Below are 15424 nucleotides of genomic sequence, written 5' to 3' on the forward strand. Positions count from 1 at the left end.
TTTTTCTCAACTGCATTGTATAGTGTTTTGATACCTTTTATAATCATTTTTAGAATTCCTTTTCAGGCATTTCCAAAGCCTGCCCATCTTCTAGTATGGAGTGTAGGTCTCCTTCCGGCTCATTTGCCTTAGTAACTTTATCTCATTTCTGGACATGTGCAGATATGGTCATCTGCTTCTGTTTTGGGGGCATCTTCAGAGATTATCTGTGGACTTAATACTTAGATGGGTATGTATTTTGGTATTTCTTATGCTTTCTGAGTGTCTCCAGGTAGATGTGATCAGGAAATGGGCTTCCCTTTTCACTCATCTTCCTGAGAAGTTTCAAGATACCACTGTTGGTCATTTTGATGTAATTTAGGATTTAATATTCAGCCTTTTTCCTCTTTTGTCTGCTTGCCCCGCTCCATAATCCCCGTTCAGGCCTTTTTTCTAGTTGGAAACAGTTCAGGGCCGGCTGTGGCCATTTGGTTTTAATTGGAAACTGTCTCTTTAAATGTTGAGGAGATCTGTGCGCATGCCTAGTAGAATGCTCCGAGGGTGGGGCTGGAGTGCCCACTAGCTCAGGCACCCCTATAGTCACCAGAATGGAAGTGAGCAGACAGCAAGGGACAATGAACAGATACCAAAAGAAAAGAATGTCCACACCTTTATCTCAGCGGTTCTGCCAGGCATCTGTGGCCGCTCCTATCCTTCCCCTGCTTGGTCTCACCCAAGATGGCAGCTTCTGGAGCAGTCGAGCATCCCGGACTAGAAAGCAATAGATTTCTTGCTTCTGCCACAAATTCCCCCAGCTGTGAGCCTTCCAACCTCCTAAATAATCTTTTATATGTGGTTCAGAGTTCTGGGACCATCCCCTGAGCATGTTTGGTCGGGTATTCTGTGTTGTTGTCTGAGCTCTCTACTACATGTCCACCCGATCCGCCATCTTGTTTGTTCTCCTGATTTTTACTTTTCTTTTAATGAAAGATAAGGATTAAGAGGTAAGATATCAGTATTGCTACAAAAATGGAAGGAAAGATTTAAAGGCCTAAGCACTAGGCCCTTAGGAGGGATGTGAGTGGAGTTTTAATCATGTGTAGTTTGGGTTGTCATGTATCAGTCTTTTGCAAGTGACTGAAGTAAAACTGAAATATCACTAAAAATAAAAAAAGGATGTTATGTTAAGTGAACTGGGACAGCTCCCAGCATAAAAGCCATTGCAGCAAGCTTCTGAGACCTCAATATAAACGCCAATCTCTCTTTCTTCCTCACCCCAAACCTCCAAGCTCTCATTTTTGATGTTCTTTTTCATACTTTACCTTCCTCTTCTTAATCTTTTCCAAGAGGCAAGAAACATTTAAATATAGCCACCAAGCTTCATCATTTCTTCCTTTTGTTATTGGGGGTGGGGTCACTGAATTGGCTCCTAATCATTTGTAGGATGTGTATAATGTTAGCATTATACACATCCTACAAATTAAGAAATAAATTATTTAATTTTATTAAGTGTTTTTCACATAAAGTATATTGCTGCTGTTATGATGCAATGCACAACAGATCTAAATACTGCCTGGTCCTGTGCCATCCTCACAGTCGTATGTTTGAGCCCATTGTTACAGCCACTATGTCATTCCATCTCATTGAGGACCTTCCTCTTTTTTGCTGATTGTCCACTTTAACAAACATGTTGTCCTTATCTGGAGACTGGTCCTTCTTGGCAACACGTCCAGAGTACAAGAGATGAAGTCTCCTCATCATCTCTCCTAAGGAGAATTCTGGCTGTACTTCTTCCAAAACAAATGTACTTGTTTTCTGACGGTCCATGGTACTTTCAATATTCTTTGCCAACACTGTAATTCAAATGCATCGATTCTTCTCTAGTACTCCTTATTCATTATCCAACTTACACATGCTATGTTGTTGTTGTTGCTATGTGCCATCAAGTTGGTACCAACTCATAGCAACCCTGTATACAACAGAAAGAAACACTGCCTTGTCCTGTGCCAACCCCCACACTCACTGCTATGCTTGAGCCCATTGTGGCTGCCACTGTGCCAATCCAGTTCATGGGGGTGAGGGGTCTTCCTTTTTCACCAACCCTCCACTTTACCAAGCTTGATATCCTTCTCCAGGGACTAGTCCCTCCTGATAATATGTCCGAAGTACAAAAGTTCATCTGACGTCTGGCTATCGTGGCATCTGAGAAGCATTCTGGCTGTACTTCTAACACAGATTTGTTTGTTCTTTTGGCAGTCCATGGTACTTTTTTTTTTTTTAATTAATCAGTTATTTAATGAGGTTCTTTCTTTACAAGAAATCTAGAATACTAATTTGTGAGGATAAATTCCATTTGTGAGAGCAAACACAACGCGCAGGTAACCTTGAAGCTGGGGAATGGCTTTGATTTTTGGCATAATTTGTGAGTCCACAGCTTTCTGATCCACTGTGCGCTGCTCTGTAATCTCGTATTTCTCTTTCTCAGTGTCAAAGATCTCGCCTTCTGGGTACCTGGGCTTCCGCAGCTTCTTTTTCTTGAAGTAAGCATCTGTGAAATGTTTGGGGATCTTCACACCACTGATATCAATTTTGGTTGAGGTGGCAATGACAAATTTCTGGTGTGTTCTATGCAGAGGAACTTGATTGAGGGGCAGAGGTCCAGTCACAAGGTGCAAACCACTGGCCAACTGCTTCAGGCAAACCACTCTCTTGCCTCGATGGCATCCAGTGAGGATGATCAGAATGGTCCCAGGAGTGATGCTGGACTGCAGTCTTCTGACATGCTGACTGAAGGGTTTTTTGCCGTGGCTCAACAGTTTTCTAGGCATATCTTCAGTTGAGTAATACCTAGGCATTTTGCGCAGTTTAACCACTCGGGTACCACCATTCTTGTCACCACCAACTGGCTTTGTGACAGTAGCAAGAACCTTCTCCTTCTTCTTCTTTTCAACCCTGGATTTAGCAGCTAAATATTTCCTCTTGTACATGGCCTTTCTAGAATACATGACCGATTGGGAATACCTGCCAATTCCTCAGACTAGGACAGGATTTTGGCTGCAGTGCGGCTTCCCCTGCTTGGGTTTTTTGTCCTTGAGGTTAGTCTTCTTAGCTTTGCCACTGGCATTTGCTTTTTTGACTACAGGCTTCTTCACCTTGGTAGCTGGCTTCTCAGCCTTTTCACCTGCCATCTTGCAAGATGGGAAAGAGCCCATGTTACTTTTAATATTCTCCAACACCGTAACTCAAATGTGTCAATTCTTCTATGGTCTTCCTTATTCTCTACTCAATTTTCACATGTATATGTTGTTGTTGTTAAATGCTATCGAGTTGGTTCACATGAGGTTATTGAAAATACCATGGCTTGGGTCAGGTGCACCTTAGTCCTCAGACATCTTTACTCTTCAATACTTTAAAGAAGGCTTGTGCAGATTTGCAATACATCATTTGATTTCTTGACTGCCACTTCCATGAGTGCTGATGGTTGATCTGAGCAACATGAAGTCTTTGACTTCAATCTTTTCTCCACTTATATGGATGTTATTCATTGGTCCAATGGTGAGGATTTTTATTTTTTCATATTGAGGTGCAACCAATATTGAAGGCTGTAGTCTTTGATCTTCATCAGTATTTTAAGTCCTATTAGCTTTCAGCAAGCAAGGTTGTATCATCTGCATATTGCAGGTTGTTAATGTCTTCTTCCAGTCCTGATGCCATGTATTTATTCATATCATCCAGTTTCTCCAATTATTTCTCAGCATATAGAGTAAAAGGCTTTAGTCTTTCATCTTCATCAATGTTTCAAGTCCTCTTTGCTTCTAGCAAGCAAGGTTGTGTTATCTGATAACACAGGTTGTTAATAAATTTTTCTCAAATCCCGACATCACATTCTTCTTCACATAATCTAGATTCTTGCATTGTTTGCTCAGCATACAGATTGAGTTAAATATGGTGAAAGAATACAGCCATGGCACACACCTTTCCTGTTCCTAAACCACTCAGTATCCCCTTGTTTTGTTCTAACTGGAATTTCCATTCTTAGCAATGTTATCCATAGTTTGTATGATCCACATAGCAAACAAGCCTTTGCATAAACACAAGTAAATATCTTTCTGGTATTTTTTCTGCTTTGCCCAAATCTGTCACCAGCAATTATATACTTTCTTCCATGTCCTCTTCTGACTTGAATTTCTGGCTAATTCCCTGCCAATGTATTGCTGCAATTGTTTTTGATTTATCTTCAGCAAAATTTTACTTGCACGATATTAATAAAATTGTTGAAAAATTACATTAGGTCACCTTTCTTTGGAATGGACACAAATGTGGATTTCTTCCAGTCAGTTGCCCAGCTAGCCGTCTTCCAAATTTCTTGGCAATAACTAGTAAGTGCTTCTAGCTTTGCATTGGTTGAAACATTTCTCTTGATATTTTGTCAATTCCTGGAGCCTTATCTTTTGCTGATGTCTTCAGTGCAGCTTGGACTTCTTTAAACACCATTGATTTTCCATCAGATGCTACCTCTTGAAACATATAAAATGTGGTGGTGGTTATGTGCCATGTAGTCAGTTCTGACTCATAGTGAACCTGTAAACTTTTACAGGACCAGAAATCATATCTTTGTCCTGCGGAACCGCTGGTAATTTCAAACTGCTGACCTTGAGGTTCGCAGCTCCATTCCTAACCACAACGCTACCAGAGCTCCTCATACAAAATATAGGCATCAAATATTATATATGCCTTCTACCCTTTCACTTAATATGCCAATTATAGATTTCAAAATAAAAGAACCACCCTAGAATTCTTAAAGAAAATTCCCTTCTAGAAAAACACTTGAAAAAAATCATGAAGGCTTGAGGTTCCCTGTTTTGCTTGCTTTGCTGATATCCTGTGTACTCTTCAGAGTTGAGCTGAAAACAGCAAGTTTAAATTAATTCTAATCCAATCATCATCATTCAGATTCTACCCTTTAAATTATTATTTTTTTTTTTTAAATAACAGTTGCCCGCAAATTTCAATCCCAATTTATGGTCACCCTATGTGTGTCAGAGTGGAACTGTACTCCAAGAATCCTTAAATGGCTGAGTTTTCTGCAGAACACTAAACCTTTATTCCTTCCAAAGAGCCTCTAAGTATACATGAACCACCAATGTTTATTCTTTGATCCACCCAGGAGATTAAGATTACCTTGTTGTGCTCCATCGAATCTGTTCCAACTCATAGTGACAGACTAGGTATAAGGGTTTCTGAGACTACAAATCTTTAAGGGAGCAAAATGCCTCTTTATTCCACATTTCAGCTGCAGAGTGGCTGGTGATTCCTAACTGCTGACTACCTTGCTGTTAGCAGCCAAAGGCATAACCCACCCCACCACCTGGGTTTAGAGTACTCTGTTGTTGTGCCATGGAGTCGATTCCGACTAGCACCCTGTATAAGGATGGCATATTCAGTACTAGGAGCCTGTCAGGGCAGCTACTTTATCTACCTAAGGTAGGTGCTGAAAACAATTCCACCCTGATGTCTGCCATCTTCCTCCAATGGCTTCCACTGCTGTTAGTAGTCCTTAACGTAGAGTTCAGACACCTCATCAAAATTAGAGTATCTTTTTAAAGTCGTATTAACTTAATAGTTTATTGGTGAAGCTCCTTCTCTGAATCTAGGGTGGCTCTGAGAAAAGCTTTTGGTTTCACGGTTTTTCTCTCTTCAAGATATTTTGGCTGGGCTTTACAAGTTAGAAGCATTACTTCCAACAGACTTTGTGACGGTGCCTCTCCATCTTCACAGGCAGCAGAATTACCTGGATGTTAGGCAGGTTGCCTGTGATGGTGACTTTGCCTACAACTCGTCATTGCAGACGACACAGATGATGCGCGTTTGCCTGCCAGCTCTAGGATCTAGACTGTCTGGTACTCCAGCACCCCGCCCGGTTACACATTTGAGCCGGCCCTAACCTGTTCGGAATAGTTGGCTTTGTGAAACAAGTAGGGCAGGGGTGCTCAGCCCATAGTAAACTGCAGGCTTGCCCTTGAGGAAAGTGAGATTTGGCTTTACTGCTCTGCTTCCAACACGCCACAAGGCTCAACAGAAAATCTGTTATAACGAAACAAGGTAACCGTTGAGGACTAAGGTTGTGGGGGTGAGGGGGTGGAGCAGTACTAAAATTTATTTATATTCTGACACGTAGATTGTGATTTGCTACCTAATTGGGTAGATATTCTATCCAATCAGAGAACCTTATTGGAATCACCTCATTTACATACATGCTAAGCTCTATTATCCAATCAGATTTGTGAATATTCAAGACGCTGTTTATATGCCAGCCTATAAATACCACTCGTCTGGCCGTTAAAAGCCGTTTAGTCTCTGCAGATAAGAGTTATTCGTTAGTCTTGCCAGGGCTGACTTCAAACGGTTCTACCATTTCCAAAAAGGGCTTTAAAACAGCTGTAATAAAAATCCCGAAGGAAGGGAAAAGGCGCAATCGAAGTCGAAAGGAGAGTTATTCTATTAACATTTATAAAGTGCTGAAGCAGGTTCACCCGGACACTGGAATCTCTTCCAAGGCCATAGCATCATGAGTTCTTTTGCCACTGACATTTTTGAGCGCATCATGGGTGAGGCATCTCACCTGGCACATTACAACAAGCGCTCCACCATCACGTCCCACGAGATCCAGACAGCCGTTTGCTAGCTGTTGCCCTGGGGAGTTGGCCAAACATGCTGTGTCCGAGGGCACCAAGGCTGTCACGAAGTACACCAGCTCCAAGTAAAATAATGCTAGTTCTAAAATAAACCAAAGGCTCTTTCCAGAGCCAACAACATTATCTACAAAATGCTGTGTGCTCTTACTTGACTGTCGTTATGAAGTGTTGTCGAGTCGGTTCCAACCCACAGCGACCTATGTAGTGTTTCCGAAGAGCAGCTGGTGAGCTCAAACCGCGACCTTGCAGTTCAGACGGCTTTGCAGTCTGGCGCATTAGCACACAGCGCCACACCAGGACTCCCTAACTTGATTAGTTCAGTATAAAATCACTGGTGTTATATTTGAAAAGAGGTTTTCTGCTTTTTTCTTTTAGAAATTGTATGTTTAGAGCCATCTAACATGGCTGATTCATAGCAACACTGTATCTAGGGTTTCCGAGGAGCAGCTGTTGGGTTTGAGCTACTGACTTTGTGGTTTGCATACTAGTGCTGAGTCTATAGTGCCATACCAGAAGTGGTATAATATTGTATATTTTTTATTTTGGTACATGGTGAGATCTGTGTTGCATGTTCATTTTTTCTTAATTGTTCCCAGCATCATTAAATTATGACTCATAACTACCCTGCATAGGGTTTCTAAGGAGCAACTGGTGGGTTTGAACCACCAACTTTGTGATTACCAGTCCAGTGCTGATCCTACAGCACCGTACCAGGACTTCACATAACATTCGTTTGCACTTTTGTAAAAAAACAAACAGTTGACTATATGGGTCTAACTTGGCATTCTCCTGTCCCCTGACATATATCAGTCTTTTTGTCAATAACAGTGTCTTGTGTACTTTTTGATTGGTTTCATATAATGTCCTGCTGTGGCATTGTGGGTTAATGTGCCAGACTGCAAAGCCTTTTGAACTGCAAGGTCAGTGATTCAAGCTCACCAGTTTCTCCTCAAAATCCCTATACAGGGTCGCTATGGGAATTGACTCAACAGCACTTAACAACAACAACAACAATGTTTTAATATTAGATAATGAGTCCTCCATTTTTGTTCTTTTTCAGAAACGTTTTTTCTAATCTATTATTTTCGTCTTCTAGTAATGATTTTTAGCATCAACACCTACAAAAAAATCTTGCAGGGCTTTTGATTGGAAGTTCATTGACTCTATTCCAATTGGGGAGATTTAACACCTTAATATTGAATCTTTCTATCATGAATACATTTTAACTCTATTTAGATGCTCTTTGGTTAACTTTAGTCATTTTCCCTTACAATCATTGCACATACTTGTTAGATGTATACTTAAATACTTGATTTCTGTGCTATTGCTAAATATTTTTCCTTGTGTTTGCTTTTATTTTTTTTATGATTTTTAACAACTTTGTGGAATAAGAATCTACATATCATAAAATTTAACATTTTAAGATACAGAGTTGAATGGTTCCCAGAATATTTTCAGAGTTGCACAAGTGAACATATCCCATTGGTCAGTTGGGCACCTTTCTGAAAAAAATTACCCAAAAGCTTGCAACTATTGAAAAAATTCTCTGAAGTTTTTTGCTCAGTCATCCTTCAAAAAGCAAGTGCCATTTAGAAATTGTATGTATTCTATTTTTTAAGTTTTTATTGTGAACTGAGTGATAGTTTACATGGGAGAACATCGGTTTTACACCGTTTCATTGCAATGATTACAATCTCCTCTGGGCATCATCATTCAACAGTATTTGCTTCCATTCCCTGTGGTTTTGTTGTTGTTGTTATTGTTGTGGTTTGGGGGGTGGGGTGTACACAAAAACACTCAAGAATATATAATAATTTAAACAACCAAAGGGCACTTTCTGTAAGCCTGCCTCCTGGTCGCCAGCACTCAGTCCCTATTTTTCCATGAATGTAGTAGAGTCCTCAGCTGCTCCCTCTCTCCATGTCATCATCTCTACCTCCATCCTGGTGTTGCTGCTTCTCTGGATAAGGTCCCACATTCCGCTTGTGCTCTTCTCCCTTAAGGCTTGAATTTTTTCTTAAGTTCTTTCACTTGAGAAATGCTAAGTGTGTTCTTTCCTTTTGATTTTGTTACATGAGGTCTTTGCACATTTCATTATAATACTTTGTCTTCTTGAGCTGCCCTTTGAAATTTTTTTGTTCAGCTCTTTTACTTCCTCTTTGATTCACTTTAGCATTTCTATGATGGAGAGAGCAAATTTCAGAGTCTCTTCTGACACCCCTTTTGGTCTTTTCTTTCTTTCCTATCTTTTTAATGGCCTTTTGCTTTCTTCCTGTATGTTGCTCTTGATGTCATTCCACAGCTCTTCTGGTCTTCAGTCTTTAGTGCCTAATGAATCAAATCTGTTCTTGAGATAGTCTCTTAATTCAGGAGGGATATTTTCAGTCATATTTTGGCTCACATGAACTTGTTTTAAGGTACTTCTGCTTCAGCCTGAACTTGCATGTGAACAATCATCTAGTCTTCCCCATGGCCTTGTTTTGGCCGATAATCTCTTCCCACACATATAGTTAATTTGATTTCTGTATATCCAACTGGTGAGGTTCATGTTGTTTAAAAAAGGTATTTGCAATGAACAAGTCCACTGGTCTTGCAAAATTCTGTTATGTGATCTCCAGCATCATTTCTGTCACTAAGGCCATGTTTTCCAATTACTGATCTTTCCTCTCTGTTACCAACCTTCACATTCTAATTATCAGTAATTATCAATACATCTTGATCTCATGTTTGATCAACTTCAGGCTGAAGAAGTCAAATTCTTCCATTGCATCATCATTGGCTTTAGTTAGTGGTTGGTGTGTACATTTGAATATAGTGGTATTGACTAGTATGATATTATCCTATCACAAACAGCATTGTATTTTTAGATAGATCTTACAATGTTCTTTTTGACAGTGTGATGCCATTTCTTTTCAATTTGTTGCTCCCAGCATAGTGAACCATATATGATTGATTCAGAATGGCCAATCCCAGTCCATTTCAGCTCACTACTGCCTAGGGTATCAATCTGCATGCATTGCACTCCCCCAATTGTCCTAGATTTGTACTTCATACATCCCCTGTTCCAATTATTAATGGAAGTTCACAGCTGTTTCTCCTCATTTTGAGTTGTGCCCCATTAGCAAATGAAGGTCCTGAAAGCTTTTGCTTCACCACAGTCAAGTCTATTTTGAGGAGGCAACTCTTTCCCAGTCATATTTTGAGTGCCTTCCAACCTGAGGGATTCACCTTCTGGCACTATATCTCACAATGGTTCGCAGCTATTCATGATGTTTTTGTGACTAAACATTCAGAACTAGTCACCTCTCCTTCTTCCTAGTTTGTGTTAGTCGGGAAGCTCCTCCGAAACCTGTCCACAATGGATGACCCTGCTGGTATTTAAAATAGTGGTGGCATAGCTTCTAGCGTCACAGCAACATCCAAGCCACCACAGTGCGGCAGACAAGATGAGTGGTGATTTTTCTTCAAAGTAGGGCCCAAATGGTCATTATAGAGCAGATCTTGCACAGACTCCATGAGATGGATATTGGGCATTCCTGTTGTGGTGCTATAGGATCAGCACTGGACTGCAAACCACAAGGTCAGAAGTTCAAACCCACCAACTGCTTCTAGGAAACCCTATACAAGGCCACTCTGTGTCAGAACTGACTCAGTGGCACTTAGCAACAACATTTTGAAGTCTACCCTACATCAAATAGGACACAAAGCACATTTTAAATAAAATTAATAAGTGATCCCACCATAACTTGTAAGAAAATACAAAACCAGAGGTGATTCAATTAGTTATTCATCCTTGCCACTTGACTGTGATTAGCCAGCCTGTGGGTTCAAACATGAAATACCTTAAGGAAGATGGCAAACTCACCAAACTCCAATATGCCAAAATGCCCTCAACAAATATCCCAGCCTTGAGACACCTCACTAAATATTGAGGGCATCACCAGGCCAAGAAACTGGGCATTTTGAGGGCATCAATAGTACTTTTTCACGCACCAGAGCCAGTACGAAGAAACAAGATCCATGCTCCCATGCCAGTGTCCCTAAGGTCTAAAGATCTATCTTCAGTACCAGGCCTTTGTTTTCTAAATCAGATCATAAGTTTAAAATATTCAAAGAATGAGCATCACATTCCTCATATCTCTTCATCCCCAGAAACCACTTACACATGAACATTGACTACTGACGCCTTTCTATAGACTTAGCCCTGTCATATTCCATCAGACTCTCTAGATACTCAGTAAAAATGTAAATATATTGCCAGTCACTTAAGGTGGCATTTGGAGGGAAGTGAGATTGAATTAACAGTACAGTATTTTTTATTAAGTGCCGTCAAGTCGGTTCCAACACATACTCTGTTGTATAGGGTTTTCAAGGAGCTGCGCTAGTGAGTTTGAACCACCGAACTTTGGGGTTCAGACCGACATTTCTTTCTGCCAGTGCTTTATCCCATAGCTGTAAGTACACCTGAACTGCTGTCTACACTCACTTGCTATCGTAGGGGGTGGGTGTGGTTGCGTGCCATCTAGTCAATTCTGGAAGTATATCTGAAGCACTCAAGCCCAAAAAGCCAAACCCACAGCCAGAAATCAATTCTGAATCTACATGGGCTTGCCTGCACTGCCAACCACGGGCACAAACATCCTCATCTTTCTTCCATTGAGCAGCTTGTGGGCTTAAATTTGTGGGGCTTGTAGGAATAATTGCGCCTTGCGATTGCCTTAAAAGCCTGTTAAGTGCTGTCAAGTCAACTCAGACTCAACAACCTTGCAGTTTCCAAAAACTATAGTCTTTCTGGGAGAAGGAAGCCTGTTTCTTCCACAAACAGTAAGATGTGCTCCAATTGCCAACCTTGTGGTCTCTGACCAGTGCTTATGCTACAGAACCACAGGGTTTTCCCACAAGACCAATTAACTTTTCGAAAAGAAAGTTAACTAAGTAACGAGCCAACAGCCTTTTAAGTAATGTAGGTGGCTCTGAAAAGAGCCTTTGTTTAAAAACGACAGACTTATTTGGAGCTGGTGTACTTAGTAACGGCCTTGGTGCCCTCGGACACAGCGTGCTTAGCCAATTCTCCAGGCAGCAGTAGACGTACTGCGGTCTGAATCTCGCGAGAAGTGATAGTCGAGTGCTTGTTGTAATGAGCCAAGCGAGATGCTTCGCTGGCAATGCGCTCGAAGATATCAGTGACAAAAGAATTCATGATGCTCATAGCCTTTGAGGAGATCCCAGTATCTGGATGGACCTGCTTCAACACCTTATAGATGTATATGGAGTAACTCTCTTTACGGCATCTCTTGCGCTTTTTCCCTTCCTTCTTCTGAGTTTTTGTTACGGCTTTCTTAAAGCCTTTCTTGGAAATCGTAGTACCTTTAGAAGACAGCTCTGGCATGATTAGCGTACAGCTTTCTCCTCATAAAATAAGTGACTAGTAGGTGGCAAGAGGAGTGGTATTTATAGGCCTACGCTTAAATGACGTCGCAGATATCAGGAGTCTGGTTGGATAATAGGTTGCGATTGTATGTAAATGAAGTCATTCCAGTAAAGATTTCTGATTGGTTTGAGGGAGCCAATCGGATCGCACAGCAAAGCGCAATTTACCAGCAGATTATAAATAAGCTACAGTAGTGCCCTAATGAACGTAGTTTAATAGTATAAGTGCTGTTTTTATGTCTATGTCAGGTTGTTGGAAGTAGGCGGCAAGGCAAGTGCTAAAGCTAAATTCCGGTCTTCCTGCACGGGGTTACAGTTTCTGGTGCGGCGAACCCATAGTTTGCTCCGGAAGGACAACTATGTTAAACGCATTGGGGCCTGCTCCTCTATGTACCTGGCGGCAGAGACCCTGGAACTGGCTGAACAATATAGCTCAGTAATTTGAGTGGGGTGACCATCGCGTGGGGTGATGTCCTGTCCAGAATCCAGGCCGTGCTGCTGCTCAAGGAAATTGACAGCCACCACTACGAAGTCCAGAACAGGTAATAGCATTTTAGTAAAGCCCAGTGATATCCCCTGAATATCGGGAAGAGAGGGAAAAGATATCCTCAGTGCAAAGGTTCTCAATAGCAACCCACAATCTCAGAAAACTGCATATACAGTAACTATCATTTACTATCAATAATGTGGCAATGCAAGATAGTGCACTGGACCATCGGTTTGAACCTCAAGGCTAGCGGTTCAGACTACCAGCGACCCGTTAGAGATCACATACAGGGTCACTATAAATTGGAACCGACTCGAAGGCACTTAATGACATAATTACCAGAACTAATTAGTAGGAAGTCAAATTGATTTTGACACAAGAGTTGGCTTTAATGGGTATTTAGAAGCTGTTCATTTAACACTAAAAATAGAAAATTCTATAACTAATTTGCGTTAGAGACACCTAACGGTGGACCTGCTTTGGCATCTAACAGAAGTCAGTACTAGACTTCTGACAGCAACAATAGTTCATGGAGTCAGGAGAAGGAACAAATGTGACAGCCATGTATTGTTAAGTGCCAACAAGTCAGTTCCTATCCATAAGGACCCTGTAAAGGGCTCCTGAGGAGCAGCTGGTGAGCTTAAACTGCCAACTTTGCGGCTCAAACCAACCTTGCAGTCCAGCATTAACCCACAGCGTTACATACCATCAAGTCCATTTTGATTCATGGCGACCCTGTAATGGGTTTCCAAGGATTGACTGGTGGGCTTGAACTGCTGACCTTGACGTTAGGGGTCCAAGGCTTATCATACAGGACCATACCAGGACTTCCATGTAGTTATTGAAATAATGTGAACATAGGAAATCGTACCTTAAAACTAGTAATTTAACCAGTTAAATACTGCTCGAGTGGTTGTAGATTAGAACCAAAGGAAAGAGAAAGGTATTGCAGTTTCCAGTTTGCATCTGTTGAACATTCTGCAGGATTTCTCAAGAGGCCATCTAGAAAGACTTCCATCCAAACATGCGAGGATTGCTCAGTGTCATAAAAGCTTTGTTAAGTGCTTTCTAGGCAGTTCTGACTCAGTGACTATGTCAGACAACAGAACTAAGGGTAAATCCTTTGTTGTTGTTTTTGCTAAGTACCATCCAGTTGATTTTGACTTATAATCAGACTCATAATGACACTGTATATGGGGTTTCCAAGGAGAGGCTGATGAGTTTGAACTTTAAGGTCCAGTGCTTTATCCCACAGCACCATACCATGACTCCATCAGATGGGTTCAGGCTCAGCAGCCCTGTATGCAGCAGAAGAAAACCCTGCCCAGTCCTCTGCCATCCTCACAGTCATTGCTGTGTTTGAGTCCATTGTTGCAGTCTCTGTTGTAATTCCATCTCTTAAGGTCTCCCTCTTTTTCAGTGACCCTCTTTACCAAGAATGATGTCCTTCTCCAGGGACTGGACCCTCCTGATAGATCTAAAACATATGTTTAGATGTAACATATTAATAGGCCAAAAGTTTTAGAAAGCAAGTTTATTTTTAAATCAAGAAGGACTAAGTGTGAATATTTGATATCTAGAATTTTTTAAAATGTAGAATCAAATAAAAAAAACTTGATGCTATGTGTGGTGATAAAATTCTAGCATCTCAGGAATGTGACAAGAACATTGTCTCTTTTTTTTTTTTTTTTTAATGTTCAGGGATTTTTAAGTTTTAACTACGAAAAGACAAAGTAGTATTCCATTTATCTGTTTACCCTATAAACACCAGAAGAGATAAAAGCAAATGACTGTTAAATAAGACTGTCAAATATAAAATTATTGATTATTGTAAGAAACCCCATAGTCTGTTTATCTGAAAATAAAAATTGCATTTGTTATCAGTGGCTGGACAACCATTGCTAGAGACATGTAGAAGCATGTATGAAGAAAAGTTTAAAGTTCTGTGAGAATGTTAATAAAAGATGTGTGTAAATTACATAATGTTCAATAAAAACATTCAATCAAGCTTACTAAAAAGCCAATTGTCCCTTGAATTAATCCACAGAAATATGGAGTTAGGCTTGAAATAGTGTGAGGGAGGCACAAGAGGAATAAAAATTTTCGAAAATGTGGAAAGAAAATGATATCAATATACTGAATAAAGTTGGGTAAAAATGTTTAGAGCATGACAAACATAAAATTTTAGAATCAGGAATGAATACTGAATTGAATAAATGACTGACTAAATAAATGAAGACTGTGAAACAAATCTCCCTTACCAAGGCATTCCAAGTAACTTATGTAGATACTCTTCCCTCCAGGAAGTGGCCTATAACTCCCCAGATTTGCTTCCTAAGCATAGAATATGGAAAGGCACAGGATGTGAGAAGTGACTTTACAGTGGAGAAACCTGGAAGTCCTTAGCCAGATGATCAAGGTTAACATCAATGAGAACCCATGCTGATTGAGATATGCCCTTAATGTGATGTTAAGAAGGGCCTTTCACCTCTGTGGTCTTCCTCCCTAAAACCCATATCCTCAGAGTAATCATGAGAAAAAACTCAGACATCCAAACTAAGGGACATTGTACAAAATGCTTAATTGTTACTCTTCAAAAAGCTATCAAGGTCATTTAAAAAAAAAAAAAAGGAAATATACTATGAAACTGATGAATTCACAGTTTGATGAAGTATCCAGTGAAGGCTGAGGAGACAGTAAACTAGACGTAAATGTGGTTCCTTGGGTGGGATCCAAGAAATAACATTAGGGAATGTCTAGTGAAATCAGGGAAGTTTGTTGTTGTAGTTAGGTGCCATTGAGTTGGTACCAACTCATAGTGACCTTATGCACA

At 40.5% G+C, this 15424-nt stretch overlaps 1 protein-coding gene and 2 pseudogenes across 1 annotated transcript; 1 reads left to right on the forward strand and 2 right to left on the reverse strand.

Annotated features, from left to right (window-relative positions):
- Positions 1-2300: 2300 nt before the first annotated feature.
- LOC102828879 lies at positions 2301-3167 on the reverse strand (annotated as a pseudogene).
- A 2243-nt stretch (positions 3168-5410) lies between these two features.
- Positions 5411-6743, forward strand: LOC102833086 (annotated as a pseudogene).
- Positions 6744-11679: 4936 nt separating this feature from the next.
- Positions 11680-12063, reverse strand: LOC102829272 (histone H2B type 1-A-like). The gene has a single exon (XM_006872822.1). The coding sequence runs from the start codon at positions 12061-12063 to the stop codon at positions 11680-11682; it is 384 nt and encodes a 127-aa protein (XP_006872884.1).
- Between the last annotated feature and the right edge of the window lie 3361 nt (positions 12064-15424).

Source organism: Chrysochloris asiatica, unplaced genomic scaffold, assembly GCF_000296735.1.
Source record: "Chrysochloris asiatica unplaced genomic scaffold, ChrAsi1.0 scaffold00213, whole genome shotgun sequence".
Taxonomy (NCBI): Eukaryota; Metazoa; Chordata; class Mammalia; order Afrosoricida; family Chrysochloridae; genus Chrysochloris; species Chrysochloris asiatica.